The sequence below is a fragment of the Anneissia japonica genome, unplaced genomic scaffold (genome assembly GCF_011630105.1).
Source record: "Anneissia japonica isolate Jap-2015-1 unplaced genomic scaffold, ASM1163010v1 scaffold7731_len1735946_cov199, whole genome shotgun sequence".
NCBI lineage: Eukaryota > Metazoa > Echinodermata > Crinoidea > Comatulida > Comatulidae > Anneissia > Anneissia japonica.
In genome coordinates this window covers 1,492,104-1,503,442 of record NW_022758997.1, presented here as the reverse complement: position 1 = coordinate 1,503,442, position 11,339 = coordinate 1,492,104, and the positions used below count along the sequence as shown (strand labels likewise).

General features: G+C 34.0%; 1 protein-coding gene across 2 annotated transcripts in view; it reads right to left on the bottom strand.

The window, feature by feature from the left end:
• Positions 1-11,339, bottom strand: part of LOC117125536 — a 33,326-nt gene that overhangs the window by 15,864 nt on the left and 6,123 nt on the right. The window contains exons 2-6 of one of the 2 annotated variants that reach the window (XM_033272058.1): positions 9,508-9,642; positions 7,489-7,537; positions 5,022-5,606; positions 1,484-1,873; positions 249-299 (exon numbers count right to left, since the gene is read on the bottom strand). In XM_033272058.1, coding sequence (XP_033127949.1) covers positions 249-299; positions 1,484-1,873; positions 5,022-5,606; positions 7,489-7,510 — 1,048 coding nt within the window. In that variant the 5' untranslated portion in view covers positions 7,511-7,537; positions 9,508-9,642. The remainder of the gene's footprint in view (positions 1-248; positions 300-1,483; positions 1,874-5,021; positions 5,607-7,488; positions 7,538-9,507; positions 9,643-11,339) is intronic. The other variant, XM_033272057.1, reaches the window with a different exon arrangement.

Sequence of the window (11,339 nt, the reverse complement as noted above, 5' to 3'; positions counted from 1 at the left end):
ATATATATGCACTTACATCAAATAAACCTGGGCAACAAGGTATAAATTTGCAAACTTTATTAATGAAGTTGACACAAAGGCTTTTGGCCCATACTTATATGTACGCAAGAGGTCTTTGTTCAAGCAATATTTAAGTGTGATTCAGTGGCCACTCAAAGTACAATTCTTATGTTACCTATACAAAAATAGAAATACATATACAAGTGTATACAATATTGTAAGCATTTGAAACAATGATGTTACATTACCTGGGCACGGCTGCTGGTGATCAGAGGTAGATGGCAATTGGTCATCTTTATCTGTATAGAAATATAATAAACAAGAGTAGAAAGGTTGTGTAGAAACGGCAAACAATGAAAACTGAGTTATGTTGTAATTTAGAGATTTGTTAATTTGGAGAGCAGCTTATCTCAGTCGGCTAATCTGGTGGTAGCCGCTGTGTGTGCGCTGAACCGTGGAGATCTCTAGGTCCCCGGTTCAATTCCCATCGCTGCCTCTACTTCCTAGAGGGCTGAAATACAAGTTACAATAGCGCACGGTCTTTCGGATGAGACGTTTAAGCCGTTGGTCCTGTGTGCATTATGGCCCATGTGCACGTAAAGAACGCAGTACACTCTTCGGAAAAGAGTAGGGGATTGTCTCCCGGTGTACTGCCCAATCACCACCAGAAGGACCCCACTGGAAATAAGTCTTCTTCTAGACTTTCGTGGGCTATCCTTGGTGTTTACACCGAATAAATCCAATCCAATCCAATCCAATAGAGAAGATGTAAAAATAAGTCTAGCATGATTGCAATATAACTTTTGTTTAGATAAACATTGAAATACTAAACTATAGAAAAATTTTTGTGAGTAAAACCAGTTCATTTATAATTAAAGATCTGGGCAGTGACTAGAAACCAGACCAAAAACTGAATATATCACAAAGAAGTGTAGAGAAGTGCATGTTAGGAATCACCAAGATCGACAGGAAAACTGCAATATGCAGGGCACTTCGCCAGAGCAAAGGACAATGAGCAAACTTAACTGCAGTTTGCACTATACTTTACTTTATTATTTATTAATGTCACACTCAATTCTGGCCAGCCATATCTGGCTATATGAGTGACAAAGAAATATACAAGAACAAAATTATAATTTGTGACAGTACAAAACAAACAAATATATTAAAAGAGAGCGATCTTAACTCTTAGACAAGATTCTAGAATAAGAATTAGGTACTGAGGTTCAAGAGAAGACCCAAAACCAGATGAAGAGCCGAAATTAAGGGATTTGCATATTGTAGTCGAAATTTGCAGTGGAGAAAATGGGATGGTTTAAGCTTTGGGATGCTGCATTGGGCTAAAAACGGCTGGAATGATGATGATGTAATTTTATGGATTATGAAACTCTGATAAGCTTTTTAGTCCCTTCAAACTATAACCTCAATGAAGAAAATTGAGCGGGCAAAATTCAAACACATTCTAAATATAGCCTATCGTTACCTTTGTCACTTAAAGTATTCAAAAGCTTGTCATAGAAATTTTCTTCCCAACCATTGGCTACAGTTATTGGGCCCAAATAGTCTGGTATCACAGCAGCTTGGGTTATCTTCACTGGAATGAGTTTTCCATGATTCAGAGTGTTGTTATCCAGCATTTGTTGAACAGCAGTTGCAGCAACAAACTCCATATTACCAGCCACTGGCTCTGATGTAAACCCCACTATTACTTTGGTGCATCTTCTTATTGGTTTTGTCAGGTTCTCTAATTTATATTTGCCGGGTTGCCAGTCTTTTCGACTCAGACATTTCAATTTCCTCTTTTGAAGTTCGCATATCACTTGTTCTTCCCATTTAATGTCTTTACTTATGATGTAGAAATCATAATATATATCTATGAGTAAAGGTTAACAAATACATTTAATAATATAATATACAGTAATATATTTTTCAATTCAATTTTTATTGGTCCAATATATAAAAAAAGACATCAGAAAATCTTTGTTTATAAACTGCAATATATAAAAAGAGGAAATTCAATAATATGAAAGTTTAAGAAACAATGCAAATTACAATTCAAATAGAAAGGTAAAATTAATAAAGGTAAAAACAATATTCAATATATACAATTCAAATAAAAAGCTAAATTTAGAAATTACTGTACAATTTAATTGGTGATCCGATTTTGAGATATCTGTTCGCACGATATCTCAAAATTGCCGCAAGCTATGAACATAGCCGCGAGCTACGAACATTTGGCTTGGCCTGGAATAGTCACAGTAAGCTTTTCAACGTGCTCAGTCTTGCGTGACGTCATCTACGTGCAATTTTGTGTTTTTACATTATCGACCATATCATGCTAATCAATTGTCAATTCTCAATCATATATAGTGGGCATAAACTTCAGGTCAAGGTTAAATGTCACGTACCGAAATATGTTGCGTGCGCGTCATAACGCGTGCGCCAAAATTTTAAAATGCTCAAAATCACCTTGACTAAATTAGAGCATGTTTCGGGCCATTTTGAGCTTTTCAAAATTTGTTGATATTTTCCATTACGCGTGCGCATTGTGACGCGCGCAGCTCGTACGGAAGCTAGAAATTACATTTTTTATATATTTTGGGTTCCTGACATTGTAACAAAGATAATAAATAACAGAAGATAGAGCAGCTTCTCAATATAGTGGAACATCCGTTCTAAAAAATGCATTGTGGGTACACGGAGGGCAATTTTACCTCGTCCGCACGGCGGCGCTATATAGCAATAATAAAGGCACCGCTCAAGTTCGTTTGTTTCCTGTAGTTTCTCCACTTTTAGTCAAACGGTCAAATTTTACCCAATTCGCGGGAGGGCGGATGTTCCATTAATTTCAATGCAAATACGCGAAACAGCTCATTCCTCTGCTATTTAAGTTCTTTGATTGTAATCACAAATTTCCATTCTTTTTAGTAATCTTATGGCCAATAGCAATGCCGTACGTGTGCATTAAACATAGGGATCTGTGCACATTTGTGCCGATATACAGTGAAAACATGCTAAAATCAGGCCTTTTTTTAATCAGTATAGTTCCACAAAGGGTAAAAATCATCTAAAAATACACTTTATTTTAAAAAAGTAACTATTCTGACACTTTCCAACAATAAATATATATTCAATATACATACTGTACCAGTTTTGATTATCATATCAACATATTTACACGTAAAATTAATTTTTATGTGACTGAAAAAAAACCGTGGCTTTAAAATCCGCTTTTGAATACTTCTGAATTTTTTGAATAATTCTGAATTTGTTGCAGACTTCTTTAATTGTGTGAGCCTACTTTTGAATTCGTTGCAGACTTCTTTAATTGTGTGAGCCTACTTTTGAATTTGTTGCAGACTTCTTTAATTGTGTGAGCCTACTTCTGAATTTGTTGCAGACTTTTTTAATTGTGTGAACCTACTTCTGAATTTGTTGCAGACTTCTTTAATTGTGTGAGCCTACTTTTGAATTTGTTGCAGACTTCTTTAATTGTGTGAGCCTACTTCTGAATTTGTTGCAGACTTCTTTAATTGTGTGAGCCTACTTCTGAATTTGTTGCAGACTTCTTTAATTGTGCGAGCCTACTTCTGAATTTGTTGCAGACTTCTTTAATTGTGTGAGCCTACTTTTGAATTTGTTGCAGACTTCTTTAATTGTGTGAGCCTACTTCTGAATTTGTTGCAGACATCTTTAATTGTGTGAGCCTACTTCTGAATTTGTTGCAGACTTCTTTAACCCTTGGAAGTCCCAAAGCGGTCTATTCTAGGTCGCTGGGGCCCCTTAAGAAATTTTAACAGGTTTCTGAAAAACGCATAATAAACTTTCTGCAAATGTTGGGTTTGATTGTTGGGTAAAATGTAATAGGCTTCCGAAAAATAGCAAAATTGTTTGACTTTTTTACCTAGGTCAAAGGTCATGTGCCCCAAAATTGCAACTTGGGGGTCCAAAGAGGGTACTTTTTTTCCCCATAAACGACACTAAAAAAATTCCTATGCTCATAAATGATACGCATTATGTGGAATATGTTGTTTTCTGCAGAATTAAAACGTGTTTGGTTAAAAAAAAATTATGCTTTCACATTTATGACGATTTTTTTATGCCCAATGTCACAAAGGTCAGGGAGGCCATAATTTGGGGAACAGCCTCTATCACACGCCCTCTCCCCCAATGGAGGGCAAGTAAGCCCAGCTAGGCCTACAAATGCTTATTTCTAACTAGGGTGGACTACTAGATCTAAGATATATTTCACTAAAACTAGTAGGCCTACACTTGATGAAATAATAATATAATATAACAATAATAAAGAAGATGGAGGTAGGGGTATTGAAATATGAGAGGGGGGTCCATGTACATGACCAAACCCAAAATGAATGTTTGCAGACCTAGGACTAGCATTATTGTTTGCACTGCTAAAGTTTCTAGTTAAAATCTTTCCTCAGATTCATATTATTTAAATTATTAATTAATTAATTAATTATTATATAAACAATCCCGCTATCCTCGTCTATCCAAGTACATCAATCACTGACAGAAAAAATTGTCGATTTTTGCTCTATACAATTGCTTAAAGCCTTGTCTAGTTACTACGACATAAGGGAAATCCCCAAAGTCAGCAACAAAGGGCAGCATTTATTAAAACAATAGGAGAAATAGGTCCGTACCGCATACGGGCTGCGCGTCCAGGGACAGTAAATTACTCCGTATGGAATACGGACCACGACCTCAAAGGGTTAATTGTGGGAGCCTACTTTGAATTTTTTGCGGACCTCTATATTGTGCAAGGTACCTTTCAATTTGTTGCGGAATTCTTTAATTGTGCAATTCTAGTTATATTGTGCGCGACAGTTGTGGGCCACCATATAGGTTTGCTTAGACCCAAATATGATGACCAAAGAAAGTTTGAAATTAGATTGTTATAAAGCAATAAAAGTTCACAATAATAAGATAATATGCAAAATACTATAAACAAAAAATTTTGGGGATTTTATTTACAAGTTTCCAAATTATATAATAATTACCTGTACGTGTTCCTGAGATATTTTCTTGTATAGAATCCTTGTTACCTTTGTAACCTTTTGTACTCCCCCTCAGTCCTAGAGGGTCAACATTTGATTCAATGATGAGATGTGTTGTTATCTTTTTCAAAAAGTCATCCATGTTTTCTTCACAAATCTTGCCTTTATGCTCTAAGTCCACAAATAATCCCCATTTGTCAATTTTTTGTTCACATCTGTAGAGTTTTGAGACCTTCTTGACATCATTGTCAGTGAGACTTTCTACAAACTTGATCAGACTTTGTCTGTTAGGTGTAAACTTTGATATGGCGATTGTCCTGATATCAAAAGGTGTTTTCTCTGTCAACTTTCTTAATTCTGGTTCCAAGCCAAATGGTTTAGTTACATTGATAGTATCGTATAGTACTGTTCGATCTTCGGGACTCAGGTGTCCAGAGGAACGTAATAATTCAAACAATTCAATCACCTTGGTGGTAGCATATAGCTTATCAGGTTCTGTTACAAGATCTTTGTACAAAACCTTCAGAATATCGATGTATCCATGGTGATCATACCATTGTGACATGGATATTAATACCTCTCTAAAATCTTCATAAATATAAAATAAATTTCACTTTTTTAAATGACGAGATTTCTGAAAAGGCAGAGTGTTTTCTTTTTTTATTTATTTTTGTGTGTGTGTGTGTGCAATAGCCAATTCAATTAATGACCAAATACTGTGTCACAATTATAGACTCTTAACTTAACCAAAAAGCATTTTATAATAATAATCTTGGTAGTCATTTGTCATCCGAGTGTATGGTACTGTAGATATGCAAAGTTTAAATGTTAAATCTGTATGAATTGTATTATAGTTTTTTTTAACTAATAAATAAAAAGTACTAATAAAAAACTAATAATATAATTAACAACATAGTTCAGTTAAAATTGTTTGTATAATTACAGCAGGCCATAAGAAATGCTGAACTCTTAAAACAGTTTCACTAAAACATTTACTCACGATATTTATCTAATCGTAATGTTTAAACTTCATAAAAAGTGTTGTACCAGAAGGTTGAATCTAAGGTTAAGGAACTACATCGTACAGGTGTTACCTACTCGCACGTATGCGAAACATCGTGCTTTTACAAGTCCAATCCTACCCCAGAGAAGACCTTTAGTTAACATAACCAGCAAATTTAAGTTTATGGAATTATCTAAATTTAAAAGGCATCGTGTAAAATTTGAAGGAAAATGATGATTAATCCTACAGAATTTACTGTACCTCTTGTTGACGTACAATTGCTAAATCCAATGCCATTTTTTTAAAACATAAAACATTGTTTCCAATCAGCCTTTCACTCGCCTTCCCGAGTACAATTAGGCCTAGTGAATGTCCATGATACGAGAGTACGCCCAAATGCAACATTGATAGATTTTAGCTTGGATGTTTATAAGGCCCTTCATACCAAGATACTGTAGAAGTCGTGACCTTTGAGAGCGATGAGGAAGTGAACCACAACAGGGAGCTGATCAGATCAATGGATGAATTGCATCCCTCTCTACAAAACTGTACCATTCACTGTACCTACCTACTGACTACCATGTAGCGTCATTTTCAATCTACGTTTAAGTACGTGGCTTTTGAAATAATAATTTTCATTAAAGGTACAGTAACTTGACAAATTCTTTAAAAAATTGTACTTTGTGTGCTACTCTAATAGTAATTAAAAAATTCTAAGGCCAAAAGGAAAAGCAAACAATCCAGCCTTTTCATCATCATCGAGTGACTGTTTTTAGACCAATTGAACAACACAGTTTCACATGTAAATCGGCCCATCTTGAATGTTCAATAATGTAGACATTTTAAAAACATAAATTTCACGAATTTCCCCTTAAAAGCTTCATTATTTAAATTTTCCAAGCATTTTCCTCAATATACCATTGATTACAGACAAATATCGTGAGAGATGAAGCCTCTGATAGCAAATGTTTTGTCCTCAAACACAATGGACCATTCGCTCATAACGAGTGGCCTAAAAACTACAATTTAATAAATTTCCTGACTAATTATTTCTGTCATACAAATGTATTCTTAGAGCTAGTACAGTAAGTAACAGACGACTTCATGCACATTTTACCAAAAATGTTGGACTCTTTGAACATACAGAGGTCATTCACAACAAAATTGGCAGTTCACCTCTAGGTGGGGTGTCTGACATAACGACCATATGAAACTTTCTCAAAACCAATTGATTTTTCTTTTAAACTGACAAAAAATATCAGGTCGGAAAGGTATTGTCAATCCAGGATTCAAATTTTGAACATAAGTACCTCATTAAATTTTATGAGCTTGTTTCCAAAACAATTCAGGGCACTAATACTCGAAGCATACAGTGGTTATGTGAAAGTGATAAGTTTCATGATCATTTTAAATTTTACTTAGAATTATTTTTCAATCTGAATTATTTTTCGTTCAAGTTTAACTCACTTTCTGATGTGTCTCCTTCCATAATGACTCAGTCTAACAAATTATCAACCTATATGAGGAGTAAACAAATACAAAATATATATCTAGGTAACAGTAAACAATTGAAATAATGAATGTACTTAGAACTACTGACTAACTTATACTTTGGAGTGGAGTTGAATAGCATATTGGTTTGTTTGTTTGTTTTTATTGTTTTTACCATACACATATGAAATATAAGTTAATTAAATATTACAATTAAAATTACATTTTCTAATCCAAAGCAAAGAAAAAAAAAAGTGTGCAGACTTAGGAGGTCTTACTGTAAGTAAGTTTGTAAAACAAATTTTAAGACATGACCACCAGTTAAAACAAATAATAAATAATACAATAAATGGCGTTTTGCGTCAGGAGAATTAATACAAAATCATGCCTAATCCCACCCAACGCGCCGCACGTACCGAATGCCCTGCATACTCCCAAACACCCGCGAAGAAAAAAAAAACAACTCACTGGTTACTTGAAGGTCGTGGGCTCAATTCCCACCAGAATCATTTACAGAATGTTCCCCGCAAGTACCCGGGAACGCACTGAGCACCCAGCACATACAACACGCCAAGTAGGGCAAACATAATAATAATAAAATAATAATAAAATCTTTCTTTTACAACGGAAGCTCATTCACCAAGGTGGTGTTCTTCCACGAGGCCGTATCTTTAACATATCATATAAAACTTAACTATAAAATGAACAACTAAAACAAGAATTACTTACAAAAATACAGATGAAAGGAAAATAGAAAACCTTAAAACCAGAGATCCAACCAAATAGTCTGTACTTATATGTTACTGTATGTTGAAATTTATGTTGAAATAAATCTTTTTAAAAATTTTAAGGGTGGTACTAATTTTTGTGGTCTCATCAATATTGTTCCACGATATGTCAAACTCTTTTTCTTATACTCTGTATTAGGTTTATCTATAGTTATTTGCAGATCTAGTATTATATGCTTGTGGCCTTTGTGAAAATTTATTTCCTAAATAGTTAAAGTCATTCGTTTTATTTTTATTTTGTACATCATGTGCTTGTGTACCAGAATCATATTTTCATTTATTTGTTATTATTTTAGCGGCTCTGTTCAGTAATACTTGTAATTTATTGCTTAATGTTACATCTACCCCACACAACATTGCAGTAATCAAAATAAAGGTCCACTGTGGCAGATCCGTGGGGGGGGGGGGGTTTAATGGGTTCGGACGAACTCCCCCTCTGTGAAGAAATGTAACAAAATACAAGGGTCCTGACTTACAAAAAGCATGCTAACCTACGTAGGCATAGGTTGGAAGATCAGACAAACTAGGCTTACAGTAGCCCAACTAGTTTTCAATTAAATAAATTATACACACTGTTTTTGGTTCGCCGTCGTAATACAGTATGTACGAAAGTGAGTTCTTCAGTCCTATCCGTTCATCGATCCATGGAAGAAAGACTACATATCTAACTACTCAATGTTGTTGGAATATAATCATACTGTATATTGCCTGTCTTTGATTATTCTTTCTTAAATTATTATTCTTTCTTAAATAATCATAAACATTAAATTTTTTCATGTGACTTATTTATGCAAAATGTGTTTAATTGTTAATAAGTTTATTATGTATGTATTTTTATTTATTGCACAGGTTTATAAAAGGATACTGTTGTGTGATTAATCCTGGTGCTATCTAAGACGGAGTCGACGTTAAGGTAAACAAAACTCCAAAAAAAAAAAAAAAGTGTTCAAAATGCATGTTTGCATACATTTTTATATCAATGGAAACATCTTACTTTAATCTACAGTCTGTGTATGATGATGGTGATCAGGCATACAGATTTCAAGAAAAATACAAAAACAGCGTGGTGATTAATCCTGAGTGTGATTAATCCTGGTGCTTTCTAAGACGGAATCGACGTTATTAAAGGTAAATAAAACTCAAAAAAAAAAAAAACTGTTTCAAAGGCATGTTTGCATACATTTTTATATCATTTGAAACATCTTACTTGAATCTATTATACTGTGTATGGTGATGGTGATCAGGCATACAGATTTCAAGAAAAATACAAAAACCTTGAGGTGTCCATATCATTGCTACCACAATGTTTGCAGACCCTTGAGCACTTGAGCAAATTTAATCGCTAAAGAATGGAAATTAAGCAGACGTAAATGATTTGGTCAATAAAAATAGTATTTACAACAGATAAAATGATCAAATGAAGCAAAAAATTATTGAGACAGTGATGCAAATGAATGTCCTACAACTGTTTATAATAAAGAGGAAGACTTTCAGATTGCAGTGATATTAGCAATACATGAAGATTATTGCTCAACATAGGGTTTTACACAGTAAAGGACAATGTAATAAATGAATGCCTTCTTTATACATGAAAATGATGGTAGTTGTTTGTGTGGTCCTCTGGAATACCTTGTGTAGTACACAAAAATAATGAAAAACAACCGTATATTTGTAAGGAAGCTGGAATTTTTTTAGGATTCTGGTGATATTTTCCCTTCTTCAAAACAGAAAATGGCTAATATAAGGGGGAATTTTTACTTACATTTCCAAAAGTGAGTTAGCTTACCACCCTAAAATATGTTATTTTGGGTTTAAAAAGTCAACATCAGTTATTACATTCATGTTTTGTTGTGATGGCCCTTCTTAATTGGTAGTATTTTGTATATAATTTTACGTTACTTTCAGTATATTATTGATCTTTCATATATAAGTTTGTTACAACTGATATCCAATAATGACTAGGCTATAGAAACATGTCAAGAGTTGTGTGTGGTATAGTAAATCTACAGTAGGTTGTCATAGCAACCGGTGACCACATTGACCACTTTAGGAATTTTAAGGAGCCTATCCAAGATGAGGATGACTCATACGAGAGGGGTCAAGATCATTTTGGAGGGAAAGTTCGATTGTGGTTTGGCGGGAAGGAATTGACCAATAAAAGGCAGATTTTCCTAAGCCAGTACTGAAGCCCAAATTTGTATATCCAAGGGTATAAATTGGGGTACAAAATGATATTTGGGGAGTCTTAATCCATCTGAAGGGCTGCCATGAAGTACTGATAGCTTTCTCCATCTTCTTTGCTTGAACTATAGATATGTGTGGTAAGTCTCACTTTCATTATGCTGTCTTGACCACTGCCACTGATTATCTTCGTTTTACTGTACTGTACATATGTTTTAACTTTGACTAATGTAAATAAATTTGTATATAACTGTACATCTGTTGCCATGATCTCTTTCTGTTGTTATCAAATGTTTTAGCCAGGCATTTGCCATAACATTGTAAATTAAACAAATTTATTTAGGGTATTGAAACTGCTGTTAAGTTCTTTAATTTTGGCGGCCATTTTAAAATGCGCCCTCAATTGCCTCCCAAAATCTTCACATTTTAAATAACTTTAGCTAGTTATACTTTACTCCTATCATTACATATTCAAAATTTGGTCAAAACTACCTCATCCGTGCTTATTTTACCCATATGTAGTTTATTGGATTTTGGCGGCCATTTTGAAAAAAACGCCCTTACGCGAAAGTTCTCGGATTACACCCCTTTTACCTCAGATATTCTGATTCCCCATAAAAAACTGGTCTAGAAAAACCATTAGAATTTCTACCTCTCCAAGTGGCACCTATCTTAATTATAGCCTGGTCTAATAGTGATATTTAGGATATTAGTGTAGAGAAATAAATTTTAAAAAATCTTGCTTTCTTATTCAATAAGGATTTTACTGTAGAAGAACTGAATTCATCAGCTTATTTTATTTTATGTATTTTATTATGTATTTTTTTATTCATTTATATATATTGCTATATATATATA